This window comes from Podarcis cretensis, assembly GCF_951804945.1.
Source record: "Podarcis cretensis genome assembly, chromosome: 2".
Lineage (NCBI taxonomy): Eukaryota > Metazoa > Chordata > Lepidosauria > Squamata > Lacertidae > Podarcis > Podarcis cretensis.
In genome coordinates, this window is record NC_137171.1 from 84,005,061 (window position 1) to 84,025,205 (window position 20,145).

General features: G+C 40.6%; 1 protein-coding gene across 7 annotated transcripts in view; it reads right to left on the reverse strand.

Moving 5' to 3' along the window:
• The window catches only part of TASOR (transcription activation suppressor), a 73,162-nt gene extending 62,061 nt beyond the window's left edge, over positions 1–11,101 (reverse strand). For 2 of the 7 annotated variants that reach the window (XR_013835707.1, XR_013835708.1), the window contains exons 1-7: positions 10,591–11,100; positions 6,043–6,188; positions 5,420–5,512; positions 3,249–3,321; positions 1,193–1,284; positions 491–649; positions 3–130 (exon numbers count right to left, since the gene is read on the reverse strand). Coding sequence is in view for 5 of the 7 variants with exons in the window: in XM_079964958.1 (XP_079821084.1) it covers positions 3–130; positions 491–649; positions 1,193–1,284; positions 3,249–3,321; positions 5,420–5,512; positions 6,043–6,188; positions 10,591–10,945 (1,046 nt within the window). In the remaining 2 variants the exon portion in view is untranslated. Of the gene's footprint in view, positions 1–2; positions 131–490; positions 650–1,192; positions 1,285–3,248; positions 3,322–5,419; positions 5,513–6,042; positions 6,189–10,590 lie in introns of all 7 variants that reach the window. The other 5 variants (XM_079964957.1, XM_079964955.1, XM_079964958.1 and 2 more) reach the window with 4 other exon arrangements.
• Between the last annotated feature and the right edge of the window lie 9,044 nt (positions 11,102–20,145).

The following is a 20,145-nucleotide window of genomic DNA, read 5'->3' on the forward strand; positions in this document are numbered from 1 at the left end:
ACCTTGCTTGTGGCAAATACTTTAGTACCTTTTCATCACTGTGAGAAAATGATACAACAGCATATGGACACACATGCCTTGGTCTTGGTCTTGGTCTGATCTCATCAAAGTAATATTCATAGAAATAATACTGGAAACAAATTCAAAAGAAACTCAAGTTTGCATATTACTAATGCTAAGGGATGCTTCCTGAATTTATTTTATAGTAGATTTCAAACTCTTCATTTGAACTTTGTAATTAAACTAGTATAATGCTAGTAATGCTGAAACTTATTAGCACCATGAACAAATTATTATAGTTGTGATTAAAACTCAACTTTCAAGACAAATATCTACAAAACAAATTCAAAATGTTAGACAGCATTCGACCTGTAACAGCCTGCATACTGGAAAGGATTATACTGGAGTTGTTTCATAAGAACTACAAACCTGACAGCAAGCACATAAATATTTGTATGCAGCTATGTTCGTACAACTGTCATTCTCTTACCTGTGTGAGCTCATATGCTCTGTAACGTAGGAAGGAACGGATTTTGTCTGCATTCTTTAAAACATGGCATTCATGCTTTGGTGTAGGGTCTAATCCACTTTTAACAGTTGAGTCAACTGATTTCACTGCTAGGTTACTGTATACTGCCTTCATTTTCCCCTAAAAGAGTCAGAAAAATCCCCATCAGGAAAGTATAATGCACACAGCAAACATAAGAAGTCATACCATTTTATATTCAATGAATTCACATATAAAGCAGACAAATATTTATTGTTCACTCACTCCAGCTACACTAAATGTTGGCAGTCTTTTGAAATATATGCAATTGCCATTAACTCCATCAACAAACCTGACAAACTTTTCAGTTCTGAAAATGACTTTTGCAACTGTTAGCAAATTTTAAAAAATTAAATACTGCAACATAAGGAGTGGCTCTGATTGATACAGAAACATGCTCTATTTGAAGTGCTTCATGTCAGGAAATTGCTGTATTAAGAAACATAATTACATTTTATTTATTTTGTAAAAATTTTTCACTTGCCCACACCTTAACATCCCAGAGCAGGATACAGGAATAGAAAATACAAACATAAGCACAAATAAAATGATTACAATTATAAAATACATCCTTGGGAATGATTTAAGAAAAGGGCATACAACGTTAATGAACTGTGAGTGAATTGAAAAACAGCTTAAACTTACTTTTATTACTTTAAAAATAATAATATCACCCACTGCTTTAGCCTCAAGAGGATTGGCTTGCAATAAATCAGCATACCTAGAAAGATATACACCTGGAGAATGTGAAGAGAACAAATGTCAAGGTAAGGTTCAACATTTATGGTGTTTCCTAGTGATGCACAAGAGAATGCCTATTACTATAAAATGTATTTTCCAGATCTTATTTTAACTTTCCATTAATCTACTGAAACCATTTCGATCTGAAAGGACAAAACTAATGCACATCAAACAGACGTGCAAATATTTAACCATCTCTGATGATATATAACCTTAAAAAAGATTGAGAATTCTGTGTGGTCTACTGTTACAGCAAACACAAGGATAACCAAAAAGTAATCTTTATATTTTAGAAGCCCAACAAGAGTTTTAAAATTATATCCTCCTATATACATAGAAATGTAATGTTGTTGTCATGTTGCCAAAAGGTGGCCACACCAGCTCTAGCATAACGAACAGCAGCCAGGTGAGAGAGGAAGTAGCCTTGCGAAGTACCTGCCCCCCTTCTTTAAAAGAGATTGGGGCAACCTCTATGGGTGATAGACAAGGGGGAGGTCTAAGGATTTTACAATCCATAGCTGTAATAGAAAAAAATAATGAAACAAAGTTGTACATCTTAAAAATTAAAATAATATTGGTTATTATAGGTTTTTCAGAAGGTGCAGACTTGTTTTAATTTTGGGATATTTGAATTTGAAGTTATGAAAATTGGCTATCAGGAATAAAAGAAAAGAATTTACAGTCAGTAGAACATTAAATGCTGACATGTAAGGAAATAAGACCTAGCAAGAAAAATATTCCAAAAAATTAAAAATTGAGTATTATATACAAATATGAGTACATAAAATTAGGCTTAAATTATTTTAAAAATAATTATTCACTTCAGAAATATTTAAAATATTAGACATTTTAAAATGGTCTTGTTTCATTATTATTTTCTATTACAGCTATGGATTGTAGGAAAGTTGTACAAAATGGCTGCCCAGTAAAACGTAAAATTTTCGTTACAAGGAATAAAAAAAACATAAATTTCATTCTTTGTCGAGAAAGAGCATGTCTTGGCAATAATTTTCAACATCAAAAACATCATGACCACACGCTGTAAATTCAGGTTTTCTAAACCTAGTTTTTCCACCCAAAAAAAAAATTATAAAAAAATTAGGCATTTATAAAATCTTTTGAGTGCTGGTGTATTTTTTTCTGAAATCCTCATCATTTTATTGAGTCCTGTGTAAAATTTCAAGGAGATCTGATCATTGGTTATGGAGAGAAAAAACAAAATGTACACAAGGACATCATGTGCCGAGGGTCTCAAGAGGGACAGACAACGCAGATTTAATGAAACTTTGAAATGCTATAAAATTAAAACCTTTTGAGATAGAGGGGGAAAAATTAAGGGGGTTTCTTTCAACCATAAGGGAAGGGTGTACAGCAAGTTTCATCAAAATCTGAGATAGTGGCTGACAAAACTCTTGTTTGCATTGATTTGATGTGGAATGACCCTTATATTTATATTGAGATACTGGCTTGGATCTAGAGTTCCCAAGTGCCAATCTCTACATATGAGCTGTCCCCACTCATCAAAGCAGGAAACTATTTTTGCCCATTCCTTCAGTCCACTGTACTTCCTGAAGGGCTGGAGGACACTCCAAAACAGTGTGCGAGAGTGCAGCATAGTTGTTGGAAGTTGAAGCTGGACTTCACATACTGGTTAGAAATTATGGGTGGATTCAACATAGAGCTAAGTAGGGTAAGTGTGTACAGATTGAAGTCTGCTTGAATCAAAACTTTCCCCTCTTCTCCTCATGAGCCCCTTCACCCTGTTCTAGGGTTTCTCCTCATACTCAAGAACAGATTTAGAGGGTACAAGGAGCATGTGGGACGAAAGTTTTGTGGCACATGTAGATCTCATTCCTTGTAAACAACTTTGTTGAATCCTGACTCATGAATCAACACTCATCTTAATCTCTCTACCATTCTTTAAGGCATAAATTCCATGAAAATGAAAGATGCTATTTACCTAAGGAAGGGTTGCCAAGAACTGATATCTTGGAATGGCCCACCTGCAAGCCATTTTCACATATGTTTTGCACCTAAAAATAAGCATTTAGTTAGCAATATTAGAGCACAGACTTGGCAATAAATATCAACAATATTGTTCAAACTTCAATTAAATGCTAATCTTACACTGTGCATTTTGATGGTGATGCTTCTGACACTGATTAGATAAGTTTGTGCAATGGCACATAATGTTCACAAACATTCCAAATGCTCAGTGAGCAAAGGTATCAGGGCTTTCACTGTTTGCTGACAACCTCTGGAATGCGAAGTGCATAACAAACAACCCTTATCCTGCTCTAAGATAGGAGTGGGATTTGTCTTCATCTTGCATAGAATCCCTCACCCTAGATGCAAACTTGGACATGGAGAGAGGAGCAGAGGATTGTTCCTGATCTCATGCTGTATTTCAAAGGTCAGTAAAGCGGTAAGACTCAAACTCTAGGAACCACATTTTTGGACTCTGATGATAGCAGGCAGATCTTTAACATACTAAAACAACAGAAGTTGTTAATAACAACACAGTTTTAATAGTGGTATCCAGGTCAATTTAATTAGTAGCCAACAGTATAGTTTCCATAGCAAAAAACTGTTGTATAATTAAAATATTTAGAAGAAAAAGCAGACAACTTTAAACTATATATAATTATACCTCTTTAATTATATATTTATACCTCCACCCACTATTTGTAACATACACATCTTTCCAAAATGTTATCTACATAATTACCTGACAATTATAGTATCAAAGCACTAAAGTTTAATATAAATTCCACATCATAGAAGAATATTAAATAAATACATCTTTAAAAATTTTAGTGTTAACATTGTTAGAAAAATATTTTATTATTCTCCACAGTGGAACATTTCTATATTTGTCAATGTCATTAAAAAATTCATAAAATCACTAGAGCCAATTATTTCAGAAACTCTCTTATATTTTGTTAGCCTTCTCTTCCTTGTACAAACTTTTGTGAGTTTAATCATTTCTGCAACCTTCCATATCTTTTCCAGCCACTCTTGCCACAGGTGGAGAACTATTCATCCATTTCTGTGCCATCAATACTCCTGATGTTATTATCAAGCTTCACTCTCACTATTTTTTGTCCTACCAAAATAGTCATAAGATGGAAATGAACATTTTGATGAATCAATCAAGATATTTACAATCATTATACACCTTTAGGCGCGAGGCAAAAATGTTCCTCTTTAATCATGCCTTTGGTTGACTGACATCCAATGGCCTTTTAAAATATGTTCGGAAGGGAGGATTATGGGGTCATCTTCGTTTTAGTTTTTATTATTTTTGTTTTTAATATTGTGATTCTATCTTGTGAACTGCCCAGAAACCTGCAGGTATAGGGTGGTATACCAATGTAATAAATAATAGCAATAACAATAATTTCACTCTATATGTAAACACACACACAGAAAAGCATACACACCACTTTACTTGGAAGGACTTTATCATTCAATCGTTCCACCAAATATCATACTATCATCTTTTGCTCTAAAGTATTAATCTGAACTATCCATATTCCACCCTCTCTAAAATGGTAATTTCCACTGCATAACCATCATTTAATTCATAGCCAAGCACAGCTTTCAAATACTCAGGTTTAGCATACTCACTCTGCACAGCACACTATTTCTAGCAGCACATTTTCCTACTATGAAGTAAACCAAAAATAACCTTCTACCATACTGTTCAATTGGTTGTACAGTCAATTGCTGGGAGACAATCAGCAGTATGACTTCTCAAGGGTAATCAATCTAGAACCTAAATCTAGGCAGCCTATTATGTGCATTTCACAATTCAACAGAAGCATAATAGCGTCAGCTGGAAGGTTCCCCCCACAAAATATGGGTTGTATCCAAGTAAGTCTCCCTGTCAGACTATGGGATTTCCCCTTCTTTTCCTCCCACTGCACACAGCCTCAGTCCTGTTCTGGGGATTCTCCAAACCCTCCAAAACATATCCTTGCCAGGAGACAGGGCACGTGCAGGGAGAGAAAAGAGGAGAAGTTCCATTGAGCAAGCAGACATCCTTGCATTATTAGAACAGTTTCACACTCTGCCTCCTTCAGCATTATTATGCTTCAATACTTATTTTAAAGAAATAAAAATTCTTACCATGTCACGGTCAACCTTTAGAAACGCAAATGTTTCCTCTAACTCTTTTTCCGATCTGCCATCCTGCTTCAATTCTCTTCGTTTCTCTATGAACTTTCAAAAGACAATATTCTAATAGCAACAGAAACTAGCATACATTATAATTTAATGACTTTGTATGATCTATGATTTCAAAAATCTGAATTCTACAGAAAGGTAAACAAATTAACCAGAAAAGTCAAAATGTGAACTAAATACTGAATGCAGTTTATATATAAATTTTTTATTTATACATGGTAGAATGACAAGAGGCTGTGCAAAATACAGTAGGCAACCACAGATGTAACAGACATAAGGTTCACAAGTGTAAAGAAAACAGCTTGGATCCAAAGACTGCATGAGCACAAAGCCACTCATGCAACAGTTATATATTCTAATATAAATTTGTACGTTTTATCAATGTAAACTGCTTTGAAACTCTTTTAAAAGTCAAAAGGCAGGATCATAAATAAAGTAAATACCCCTTCTTGTCCCTCCCTCCCACAAAAGCTTCTTTGCGACTTAACTGAGTTTTGTTCATATTAATACGAACACGTTTTTGTGTACTTCAGGTACTATTTCATGTATGAATATTTGGTACTCACCTCTTTTTCCAACAGTTCACTATGAACCAAACTGGCTTTTTTGTAGGTGAAATTGTCCTTTGAATGGTTTTCCATATATGATGAATGCAAAATGTTCACAATCTCTTGAAATTCACGAGATCCTGCTGTTACTGGCTGAAAAAGAGCTACAGAGAAAGAAAACAAGTATCTCAAAATCTGTGTGTCTTGCAATTAAATGCTACTGTGTTACTGCAGGCAATCCTCATTTTGCAAGGGGCTTCTGTTCCAGATCCCTGCATGTGTCAGCAAAGCACGCATAAGCCCACTCAGACTCACCCCTTTTCATGACATCTTTATGTTTTGGGACTACTTCCAGATTTGGCACCATGCACATGTGTGCGATTGCGTGTCATTCGGACACACCCAAACCAGGAGTTGACTGTAGTTCATTTTATGAAACCATGCACATCTAAGAGTGGACAATTCTCTGTCAGAGAGTCTTTAAAGGTACAGAAAAGCATTAGAGCATAGGGCAGAGATAAAATCAAACAAATTCCTTTTTCTTTTGCACAGGATAAAGCTGCAAATTTAATAAGAAATTTTAGTTGCTCGTTTTTTTAGAAGTTCCATTTTCCCAGGTCTAAATGGGTAGTTTGCATTGCCTACAGCTTTTCTTGAAAGACCACTTACAGAATACTTAACATTTCGTAAGTAGAATGCATTAACTGTAGAAGTTTCACATTCAGTGATAAACCTATAACATGAAAAACCTCTACCCGATTTTCAGCATTTGCCTCCTTTTCCAGTATCCCTGCATACTCCAATGCACATTATTCTTCCAAGGGCTGGGGAGGAAAAGACTGAAAGCTGAGAACTTATAAATTAAGGATTTTTTAGTCTTCCAACCACTATTTAAGAAAATTTAGAACTTTGGGTGAAGATACCTGAATTAAAGGCACACTTTTTTTTTTTTTTGCTCAGGAGTCTCTATTCCAGATGTTTTGAGACTAAAATTCCCACCATCCCCGACCACTGGTCCTGTTAGCTTGGGATGATGGGAATTGTAGTCCCAAACATCTGCCCATGGGATTTGCAGATGGGCACTTGGAAGAACCCACTCATGTCCTGCTTGTGGGTTTTCCACAGATACCTGGTTGGTCACTGTGAGAACAGGATGTTGGATTAGATGGACCACTGGCCTGATTCATTTTGGTTCACCATGCACAGTACTGAGTTAACCAGGGCTTGTCGTTAAGCTATCTCCTCACCAACATCAAATTGTAGCCAGTGTTTGTTTTTGCCTACAGCAGAGAACATAACCATCAGTCCCAGTTTGAATGATCTACTAAACCAAACTTTGGCTTAACTGAGTGTGGTGGAGCAATAAAAAGGACGTGGAGGAGAAAAGTGCCACATGATTATTATTTGGGGGGTGGGGAGTGCAGGATTGCTGAACGGGAAAATGACAAAAATGGCTTTCTTGACAATTTCACTAGCAGAAGCCTTACCACAGTTTGGATGCCTTGTTGGCTGCAACCCATTAGGAACTTGTAGCAGAAAGTGATGTGCTGGCTTTTATTTAAAACCGGAGTCTTTTTTAAAAAAAAAATTCAATCTTCACTGAAACTGACTCCTTACAAAGGGAAGACAGGCACAATAGCAATGTAATGGAGCTCAGTGACATTTTATATGGTTTTGATCTATATGAATGAATACAGAAAATAATGTGCCGTATGAACCAGAAAGACAACACACAGACCAGGAATTACAGACCAGGTCTCAAGAAATGCAGACTACAACCAAGCAGAAAGAATAGGACCTGAATAGCAAATATAGAATTCTCCTGGATTCCATCAGGACTCTCCTACTTTTCAGTTCACCTATATTTTATGCAAGAACCTTGCTTGTTATATTTCAGTCGGCCATATGAACCGTATTAGTACATAAGAAGCTTCCTTATACCAAGTCAAGCTCTTTGTTCATCTAACCCAGTATCATCTGCTATTGACTAGCAGAACTGCTGTGCCTCAAAGCTACCTGACCCCCCCCCCCCGCCCAAAATACAACAACTTGTAAATTGAACCTGGAACTTTCTGCATACAAAGAAAAGTGCTCCATCACTGTGCTATGGGACAAATAGACTTCTGCCACAGTAGTTTCTATACTGAGACTAAGAGTTTTACTTCATCTGCAAGGTATGATAATACTATTCAAACCTTTATATTTCCTTCACAGAAAGACAGTATTGCTAAGCTAGTTCCCAAACCTAGAACAAAATAGAATTCCAAACAATTGCTGCAACCTCTTGACAAATCCTTCCTGCACATAGAATACTGCTAGAAGTGTATTAATAATTTGATTTCCTTAAAGTAGACAGCACAGAACTGCTAAAAGAGTTCCAAACTCGGGGGGGGGGGGAGGAAATAGTTTTAAGTACCAAGTACTGGAAGATCTCAACCTCAGATTTGACCAAGAAATTTGAGATAGCACTTCTGAAAGAGTGGTCAATATATGAAACTTGGTAAAGGGTAATGATGTTAAAATGTGTCAACTTTCAGATTAAGAAGGACCTCATATTTCAACTCTTTCATGGTCTGCTCTCTAGTTCATTCCTCAAGGGGGGAGATCTCTTTCAATTAGTGGTAAGAAAGTCTCCATGGAATTATGACTCGCCACAAATAATCTCGGGAAAAGGCTAATTACATAATCCTTCTATTAGTTCTTTCACTGCTTTGCTCTTTTTGAGTCAAATGTTTTCTACAATTCTCTGGACAGTATGGTTCCCACAATATCATGTTCCACCTCTTGTTTATTAAGCCTATGCTGCTGTCTAAGACGACACCCAGAGCAGGAATTTCTTCTATTTTTCAGGTTAAATTAAGATTTTAAAATTTTTAATTAAGTTTGTGGAACACCATGGCTTCCAGTAGGTATATCAATATTGTGTTCACACATGATCAGGACTGAAATAACTGCACCTTATACACAGTAACTCTTCAGGTATCATGGACAGAAGAGCATAAGAGCGCTCAAGAGATCATTCAGAATTACTGGAGCAATTGAAAACAATCGAAATGATTTGCAAGAGGCTCCTTAAGAATTGTAACTGCACTAGGAAGTTCCAAAATGAGCAATAAGTTCATGAGTAAATTTAGACAGAATTTACCATTGTGAGGCATGGAGTCAGTGTAGGACCATGGAGGCCAAAGTTCAAATTTCCACTGAGCTATGAAGTTCACTAGGTGACCATAGGCCATTCACTGTCTCAGCCTAACCTACTTCACAGGGTTGCTGTGAGCGTAAAATGGTGAAAAGGACCATATATACCACCTGCAACAGTGTGCAATGCAGTGCAAGGGCACGTGAGTCCATCACACTCATGTTGCCATGTTAAAGCTATCTTTAGGAACCTAGTGGTTAATGTTATCACTTTACATTCTATTAAAAACGTACATGCAACAAAGGCCTAGAACCAGATACTTTGGAAGCAGTTGCATCTCTTCTAACTTAACATTTTTGGTTCACACTGTATTCTAGAAATGCTCATAAGAACATCAGACACTGTTCACTGTCTTGGGTCTATGTAGTATTCTTTTGATCACAAGTTTAGACAAACCTAGGCCATGTGCCATCAAATAATTAGGAAAGTTATTCAACCTTCTAGGACTCCTGAGTCTTCTTCAACTGCAGACTATAGCTGTAACCTTCAGGAATGGGCCAAACCAACCTACCTTGAACTTCTCGTTACAAAATATGTTTTATGTTTGCATTGCTCAAGTTAAACTCTTCTTAAAGGATGGAAAGTGTGAAGTACACTAATGGCAGCCTCTTGAAAAAGATTAAAGATTAAAAGAATGAGAGCATTTTTGAAGGAAATGATCCAAAGGAGGTTCATTAAGGAAAAGCTAGGTGAAGAGAAACAAAAAGGAAGCATTTTTGCCACAAAAGGCAAACGTTAAGATGCTGCATATTGTATACATAAGATCAGTCGAACCAAGCAGCAACAGCGCTACCTCGCCAGGGCACGAGATGCCGGCATCCGCTTCCCTCCTACAACGCGAGGGCGGTATACACGGCTTTCATCAGGGGCGGAAAAAGAGAACTTCGCCGAAGTGAGCGCGCCCCAGCCAGCCTACCCTGCAGGAGGGATGATGCTCCTCTCTCCTCGGCTGCAGAGCGCGCAAAAGTCGGCGAGCCATTTTCCCGCGCGCCCTTCCAGAGAACCATCTTCTCTGCGAGTTGGCGCGGATGATGCCCACCCCCCCCCTTCGGCCAAAAAACCCCACCACACCCGTATCCAGCCTCTTCTAAAGCGGCCATCTCAAAACAAAACGAGTTGGGGTTTTTTTTTGGGGGGGGGGTATTTGTTTTCCAAACGCCTCTCTCTCTCCCCACCCCCACCCCCCTCCCAGCTTCGGAAGGGGAGAATAAGGTTCTCATCCGTGCCAACCACCTTAAGCGCGGCTGCGAGAGGCTCCTCGCATTCAGCTGTGTCGCGAATGTGGCTACGTGGAGCGAGAAGCGAGAGAAGGGAGGAATTGGGGCTGGAGGGAGGGGGGGAGGAGGGATGCGATGCGAGGGAACCACCTTTCTTTTCTTTGCTCTTCCTGGGGATCTGAAAGTTTTTCTTAAGGGGCATGTTGTCTTCGGGGGCTCTGGGGAGCCCATCGCTATACTGGGGCTGCTGCTCGGGGGCCTCGGGGCCGCTGCCCTTGCGGTGGTCCCCGCGCGGGGATCCCCTGCCCTCGCCGGCGGCCCCGAACGGCGCTTCCTCGTCGCTCCTGCTCCTCTCAGGGCGGCCGCCATTTTGTGTGGCGTTCTCCGCGTCGGCGGCTGCAGCTCGGTTCTCCCCGCCGGAGAGGCCGCTGCTGTTCTCCGCCCGCTGAGGCTGCTCTGGCACTCGCTCGCCGCCGCGGCCGCTCATGGCCGCGGCCTCCGCCATGAAGCCGCCCGCACTGCTACACCGCGCTGGCGATCTTTGTCCCGCCAATGAGCCGCCCCTTCCTCAAAGCCATGCACGACTCCGCCGCCACTGCCGCCGCCCCCTCCCATACAAAGCACAGACACTCCTCCTTCCTCTCTCCCTCCCCTTCGTTCTAACATGGCGGTGGGGCGTCAGGAAAGAGGAGGAGCTTGTTCTCCTTCACTTGCAGCCAACCGGTGCGCAGCGCCGCCGCTTATAAATGCGCGAAGGCCCGCCCTTGGGCTTGCTGCGAAAATGGCCGAAGGGCTTGGTGGAGTGTGTTGAGATAGAGCGCTCAGCCCTCTTTCGAGGCGCCCTTGCCTCAGCGTTACATTCTGTACGGTGCACAAGCAAAAACATGTATTCAGTTTCTTCCCTTTCCCTCCTCTTACCAGCCGGAATATGGTGGCCCGGCCTTCCTTGGGTGAGGAAGAACGGCGCCTTTTCCCGGGCTCCATGCTTTTAAAAGCAAGACTACACGCGCACAAAGTTGTCTTCCTCGCTATCCTGCACAGGACGGGACCTGAGGGACACCCGCCGTCTTGCCCACTACTGTCGGATATGAAGCATCTTTCAATTAAGTATTGCTTTTCTGTGCTTATTATTAAGAACTGTAACAGGAAATGGTGGCATTTCGGTTTTTCCTTCCACACAGCCCTTTTGCTGCAGAAGAGAAAAGGAAACAACAAGCGATAGCTCTTGCTCTGCTGGTTCATCTCCCTAGCCTAGGGTAAAACATATTTTCTCTTCAAGCAAATTGCTACAAACGTAAAGCTTATCAAAATACTCAGGAAGATCTGCTACACTGCGTACAAAATATCTCAAAGTAGTTGTCCTCATGCTTTTAGAATATGCCTCCCTTTTTATTTTTTCCCCATGTAAAACTCAGTATTTCTTGAAATAATTATGGTAGGAGAATGGAATCAAAACATCCTAAAAACATAGCTTCAAATTTATATTTTTACAAATCAAGATGCACTGTTGAAAATATTTTAAAGAATTTTTTTTTATGTTTTGAACTCTAATCCCCTGTCGCAGTGGGCTTTTAGATACCACATATCTTACTTAACAAAACATTAATTCATTAATTCATTTAGAGTGCATTTTTTGTTCATTTCCACTTACTGGATTTCTAGTTCACAAAATGCCTAAAGGTAATTATAATTCCACTGCTCCCTCAGCACCTCTCCTGGCCCCAAACCAACAGTTAGGCTGGATGGTTGAAGGCAGGAGTCTTGTCCTTAGTTGACTTGTATGAAGTCCCTTGCACTTTTTACCCTAGTGAAGCTTTGTGTAACTTTATCCAAATCAGCTCGAGATTTCAAAGGGATTAGATTGTGCCTGTACCTTTGGACAATCAAAACATAGTTGAACTGGTTATCATGCAAGACCTAAATCAAGAAGAAACCTCCCAGACAACATACACACATTCCTCCCTAACATTGCCTTGAGCATTGCTGTCTGACATCTGGCCCCTGTAATCAACAACTCAGCCACACTGGTGCATGCAGAGGGTGAAAATGAAACCCCTAGAATTTCTTGTAAAAATATATAATATACCCCAAAAAAACATTACCAATCTCTCACCCTTCACATTTTGCCAAATGTAACCCTCAATTTTACATACAACCATCTTATTCATAAATAAATACAATCCATATCTATTCTTTTCTGTCTGAAAGTCTCAGAAGCCTTCAAGATCGTATACACTGTGGTCCATCCCGTCCCTTTCACTGTTCTTATTTCCAGCTTCAGGGGGGTGAGCTGATGTAATCTCAACAAAATCTCCTCTCCTTCCTCCCCCCTAAACTAATATATCTTCCTGCAGTCCATCCTGCCAATCCTCAGTTCCATTACCTCCAGCTCCACAGACCATTCTCTTCCGAGTGCTTAACATACAGTCAATCCAGTTGTTATCAATTTTTTTTTCTTTACTATTTTTATTTTACAATACGAAGTTCCAAGGGGTGGTCAAAATCCCTCAAAAGTCCCTTAAGCTTGTTGCTCTCCATCCAGGCAAAGTCCTTAGTTATAAAATAAATCCATTGTGAAGAGATATCTTTAAAGTTTGCTCTTCCAGAAAAATTTGCATTCCATTTCTTAGGGGAGGGTAGATAACACAGATCCGGGGGGGGGGGGGGAGAGACATGACTTAAAGTATTGCTTCCTCTCCCCTCCTTCCACCATTCAAACAAAGCAGAAATTAGCATCTTTCATTCTTTCCAAACCTTTCCACACATATGATTTTCTCCTTCAGCATAAATCAGGATATTTTCAGGGGGTGCCTTTCCATTTGTGAATTATGTCCGAATTCAAAGGTATTCCACAACTTACCAAGGGCTGTCCTTGGACAGAGCCATTGAGCCCAGCGCCCCTCTCACAAACAAAAAAAAAAGGCATTAATGGATGACCACGGGTTGTGCTCTTTCGATACCCTCAAAAGGTATGGGGAGACATGCCCCTTACCCCCCATTAATCTCCATCTGGAACCCCGAAGCATCTGAGAGGATGACTTGCCAGGTTTGCTGCAAAACAGGAAGTTTTATTTTTGAGGCTGTTCCTATGTGTATTTGTATTTCAATAAAGGCCTAGCTTTCTACTTGGAGACTGCATCCTTTTCTTCTTGGGTTTCTGGGAGGGATACCTCCAGTCTTTTAAATTTCTCCAGGAAAAATATAGCATGCTCAGTCTCTCTCCTTGTAGCCACCGTTCTGATCCTACCCATATGGATGTGAAGAGAACCACCTGTCTTGTCAAAGGCATGGGAGTTCTTTTTCTGGGATTCAAAAACAGCAGAAGACACACAAGTGGTTGAGAAATCTTAGGATTTATTAGACAGCAGGTAGATTATGCCATACCAAGCTAGCAACACCTCTGTACAGCTGCTGGGAGCTCCAAAAATACAGCAGCGGGGTGGACTCCTCTGTAGCCACCAAGTGACAAGGCCTGCAGGTCTGTGCCCTTGTGTCTGAACCCTAGGGGCTTTCATAGGCTTAATTGCCTGTTGTACAATGTGAAATTTTACTATATTGCCTACATCTGGGGTGGACCATGTGATTGGGGCTAGAGCTGCCAACTATAAGCCTCCAAGGTCATTAATCATAGGATCCTTCTCATATAGTTGTTGTCTCTTGCAGGTGTTTAGGCTGGGTTCCTCCCAAGATGGTACAGCCGTACACTCTCTCTTGTAGATACGTAGGTTGGCAAGTGAACAAGGTACACAATTTTGCAAAATTAAGCCAACTGCTGCCCAAAAGAGCAGTGAAGGCCTTATATGGGTGGCATGGAGGACCAATTGTGACAGGCCACTAGGCCTCCTCGATATACAATATGTCTTCCGGTGTGTTTCCCACACACCACCAAAACTCCAAAACGTGGTTAGAAAACAACCCAGAGTTTGGGTTGTTGTGACATTAACCCAGGCTCTTGATTTGTTTCCATCAAATCATGTGTAGTAAACCCAAAACCAACTTTTGCTTCGGCTTGTAGGCTGTAGAAAAACAAACCAGAAGCCTGACTTATTGTTTCACAATAATCCAGATTTTGACTTTTTTCTTCTCCCACCTGACATATGAGGGGGAAGCAGCAAAGCAAATGCCCACATTAAACCACAGTTTATTTTAAACTGCGGTTTAATGTTGTGTCCAGGAAAAGGCCAGGTGTGGATTCCATCCTGCATTACTGTTTGCAAGAATTGAACTGGAGATGGCAATGGTTCTAAATTAAAATGACATTTAAACTTGTGGATGTGGTAGCATGGCAACAATTTTTAATCAACAGGGCAGGGAAGAAACTGATCAAACATTTCTAAAACAAACTCATCGGTACATGTATAGACCCAAATCTGCACACCATTAGTTGCTCATAATGCATCCAAAATGAAGAACCATAATATTTAACTTATAGTAATGTGAGTACATTAAATGGGAAAAAGAACAATATTGGAGATACCGGTACTTCTCCAACTCATTTGTTGCTTGCTGATTACTTGTGTATACTCCCATGTCCCTTAGTCTGCCTTTTCCGTAAGTAGGAAGATGATATTACAGCAGAGAAATCATTTGGCTTCGCAGCTTTGAGAGACAAGCTAATAATTATTATTACTTACTAGTTAGAAATCTGAGGGGAGCCAATAATGCTTAAACAGGATAATCAGAGTTTATAGCACTAATTGACATAAAAACCCATCTCTAGACATATTCATTACAGAAAGTGTGGTTCAATTATCTAGGACTGTGGCAATTTATGTTTTGGCTAATTAAGCTTTCTCCATGAGAATTCGACTCCAGCTTTCTTGGGAAGGTAGTCTAGAAATTACCTCTGAGGACTAAAGTAGATATAATGCCAGCAGTTCCATGTGCTGGATCTGTCCCAGTCACTTAGAAAGCAGGGGGTGTCAAGCAAAGGGTACCCACAGATGAGGAGTGCAGAACCTGCTTACTGCCATGCAGCTTCTCTTTCAGCTAAACCCTCTTCTGTTTCTGGAAATTGAGGATAAGATGTTCTCATCTGCATACTCCTTTTTTGCTGTCACATAATTGGCATTACTTTCTGTGGTGTAATAATCATCAAGATCAAGTGCTTCATAAATAAATGGTTTTATTTTTGTCTGGAAGCTTGCAAGTTGCCAGACATTGACAAACTACATAAGGGTGCTACTGCTGCTTATTATTATTATTAATATACCCTGTACATTTGACTGGGTTGCCCCAGTTATTATTATACCCTGTACATCATATATGCCTGGGATATATGATGTAGGGCTCATCTCGTTAGTACTGTAAGGTCTTGTGGCAAGACAGTATAAAATGTAGCCACAGTACCTTTCAGCAGGAATCTTACCACCCTACATTTCTGGAGTCCAGCCATCAACTGACACTACTGGACCAGCTGTAAAGTTTATTTTACAAAAGAAAAGCAGCATATGCAAATATGTTGGTTCTTACACATAATTACAGTCATACCTCGTTACGTTTGCTTCACGTTGAGTGTTTTCAGGTTGCGTCCCGTGGTGACCTGGAAGTACCAAAAAGGGTTACTTCCAGGTTTCGCCGCTCGCGCATGCGCAGACATGCAAAATTACACACGCGCAGAAGCAGCAAATTGCGACACGGGCAGACGTGGGTTGCGTTCTGCTCATGTTGCGAACGGGCCTCCAGAACGGATCCCGTTCGCAACCAAAGGTACCACTGTATGTCTTAGCTTGCTAGAAAGGGTCAACCCCAACAGTACCTCAAAGTGTCCAGATAGTCTGGGTCCAGCTCTAACACCATCTTCAGTTCTTCCTTCTCCCCCCAAAGTGGCTTGCTGGTCCATTTAGAACCACAGCTTATTATCTACAGTACTTTGACCCTGCCTGTCTCCAGTAGGGGGAAATCATCCCTAACAAGAATGTCATCCACCCCACGGGGGAAATACTTCTTCACACTGCACATAGTTAAACTACGATATTCACAATCACAAGATACAGTGATGGTCACCAACTTGGGTGGCTTTAAAAAGCGATTAGCATTTTTTCCAGGGATTACTCTGTATGTGGTTATTAGTCACAAATTGTATGTCTTCTAACTGCTTACCCTCCCAAATGAGGCAAAGTATGCATCTGCATACCAGTTGATAGGGATCACGGGTTAGAGAGTGTGGTTTCACATGTCCTGCTTGTGGTCTCCTTTCATAGGCATCTGGTTGGCCACGGTGAGAACAGAATGTTGGACACAATAGGCTTTTCAATGTATTCTAATAACATTTTCTTCATAGTTACATTTTACGTTTTCCTAGTTACATATTTCACTGTAAAATGGATACTTCAAATATCTGGGGGGGGGGTGTAGAATATAAGTGTAAAATGGCTTTTTAGATTTTAATCATTGTGCATAGCTCAATTTGAACAGTAGTAGAATAAGCTACTAGTTTACATTAATATGTAACCCCGAAATTTTTTATCCCCTCCAGATTGATAGCAAAGTTCTGTGCTTGTTTTGTGCCATTAAAAATTCAGGGTAACATGTTAACAAAGCTTAGTTGTAGTACAGTGGTACATCGGGTTACAAACACCTCGGGTTACAAACACTTCGGGTTACAGACTCTGTTAACCCAGGAATAGTACCTCGGGTTAAGAACTTTGCCCCAGGATGAGAACAGAAATTGCGCGCTGGCGGCGCAGCAGCAGTAGGAGGCCCCATTAGCTAAAGTGGTACCTCAGGTTAAGAATGGTTTCAGGCTAAGAACGGACCTCTGGAATGAATGAAGTTCGTAACCAGAGGTACCATTGTACCGGAGATCACTTACATTTTACCCAGCAGATGGCAGCAACAGTCTAACAACATCACTGTGTTCTCTACTGTGCTACTTTTAACAAAAAAACCCACATCATCTAAATTGTGATCTGTGGCTCAAATCTTGCCTGCTACTGAGACTTATGTCAACAGACTTTCCTAGCACCATTCTTATACCCCATACTTTAACAGCTATTCTCCATGCCATGGAAGAAAGTGCTTGTGAAAGGTTCTCTCTGTTTGCAAGTGAGTTTACTATTGTGTACAGGTGGCTACTGCTTAAGGAAAAAATGTTTTAACAGGCCCATGCCCCTCCAGCTCATAAAACTAGTGCCATGGTTCTTTGGGTCCTGGCATGTGTGATTTAAGGCCCCAGTTTATGAAGTCTTCATAGACTTTTGCTCTTCACCTTCTGGTTCAGGTATAGGCTGTGCTTCAAAGTGCCCTTTAAGGAATTTAATTATTGTTTTTATACCCTACGTTTTTCTAATTGCTATACCCTGGACCTGAGAATAAGGAAGCAGGCAAGGAGATGACTTGAGCACAAGCGGAGGAAAAACTCACAGTGAATGCAATCGGACATTGCTATAGAATCTAGGAGTCTTGGTTGACCACAAACTTGACATGAGCCAACAGTGTGACGCGGCAGCTTAAAAAGCCAATGCAATTCTGGGCTGCATCAATAGGAGTATAGCATCTAGATCAAGGGAAGTAATAGTGCCACTGTATTCTGCTCTGGTCAGACCTCACCTGGAGTACTGTGTCCAGTTCTGGGCACCACAGTTCAAGGAGGACACTGACAAACTGGAACGTGTCCAGAGGAGGGCAACCAAAATGGTCAAAGGCCTGGAAATGATGCCTTATGAGGAACGGCTAAGGGAGCTGGGCATGTTTAGCCTGGAGAAGAGGAGGTTAAGGGATGATATGATAGCCATGTTCAAATATATAAAAGGATGTCACATAGAGGAGGGAGAAAGGTTGTTTTCTGCTGCTCCAGAGAAGCGGACACGGAGCAATGGTTCCAAACTACAAGAAAGAAGATTCCACCTAAACATTAGGAAGAACTTACTGACAGTAAGAGCTGTTCGACAGTGGAATTTGCTGCTAAGGAGTGTGGTGGAGTCTCCTTCTTTGGAGGTCTTTAAGCAGAGGCTTGACAACCATATGTCAGGAGTGCTCTGATGGTGTTTCCTGCTTGGCAGGGGGTTGGACTCGATGGCCCTTGTGGTCTCTTCCAACTCTATGATTCTATGCGCTGATGTTTAAGCCTATGCAATGGCAATGGAGGCCATTGTGTCCTTAGTTTGCTGTAAAGCAGACGTGTCCCAGGTAGCCAGTGGTTTATGACATGCTGGTCCTAGAGAGGGAATAGACCCATACAGTGGTACCTCGGGTTACATACACTTCAGGTTACATATGGTTCAGGTTACAGACTCGGCTAACCCAGAAATAGTACCTCGGGTTAAGAACTTTGCTTCAAGATGAGAACAGAAATTGTGCTCCGGCAGTGCGGCGGCAGGAGGCCCCATTAGCTAAAGTGGTGCTTCAGGTTAAGAACGGACCTCCAGAACAAATTAAGTACTTAATCCAAGGTACCACTGTATAAGGCCCCTGTGACACATTTGCAAGGTATGTATCTACCAGGATTTGGACTCTACCCTTGAAGCAGGAGATTGTGTTCAGGTGTCCAGAATATCTTAATTGTCCAGGCCCTATCAGAAAAGGTACATTCTTAGCTAATGCAATTCAAAACGCTGGATTTAACCTATAAAAACTTTTACAGCTCAGGAGCCCAATATATTTTGGATCATCTCTCCCAATATGAACCTACCTGGACACTTGGGTTTTCATCAAGTTCTTCTCAGGGTGCTTTCTCTGAGGTTTGGAGTGTGACAATAAGAGAGAGAGCATTTTCCATTGTGGCTCCCCATCTGTGGTATTCTCTCTCCAATGAGGCAGACCCTCCAAGTGTCAGGGACATCCCTGATTTAGAGAAGCCGTCCTGGTTTCTGATTTGATCCCAGAATGTCCCACGTTTCCTTAAAATGTCCCAATTGTCATTGGAGAAATGTTGGAGGGTATGGAGTTATCCAACCCCCAAGCTGTCTGAAGGCAATCCTGTATAGGGAAGTTGTTTTAAATGCTTATTGTTTTATTATGCTTTTGAATATGTTGTAAACTGCCTAGACTGCTGGGGCAACCCAATAAGATGTGTGGGGTATAAATAGTCAAATTATTGTTATAGAATGAGATGTCCCTATTTTCATTGGAGAAATGTTGGAGAGTACGATGAGGTCCACATTATCTGGAGTTGTTGGAATAAAGGGGCTTCACCAAGACCACAAACAATATAAGGCAAGGGTGTGGTCTCAGCCCCAAGCTGTTAAATTAGCTGGTTGATTCCACATTCCCTAATGCAACCAAACACTCATTGTAGGGAAGGTGAGTTAAGTTAAATTCCTTCACAGATTCCACTCAAATAAATTCCAGTTCAACTGAATTAATCCCCAAATACTTTTCCCACACACAGATGTTCTCATCCCTCAAAAAAGCACTTTAAATAGTTCTGATACCCTCTTTTATAAGTTGGTGGGGCCTAATATTTTAACAGATTTCTCTTTGTAGGCTTTGAATAGCATGTATATGATACTGTAATAAAAGCACTTTAAAAAATGTATGCTATTCATGGCATTACCAATGTGGTGGCCATGGCCACCACAGCAATCTCAGGTACATCCTTGGCACCCACTAAGTTACCCTGCTCCACCCATTTTAATTTTTCAGGTTTTTGTTGTTATTTGCCTGTGGTTTTCTTTGTGGGTTTGTCTAGTTTTTAGCCTTTTGGGGAGGGTATGTGTTTTTTTGGGGGGGAGGGGTTCTTGCAATCACCAGTTTTTCTGCAGT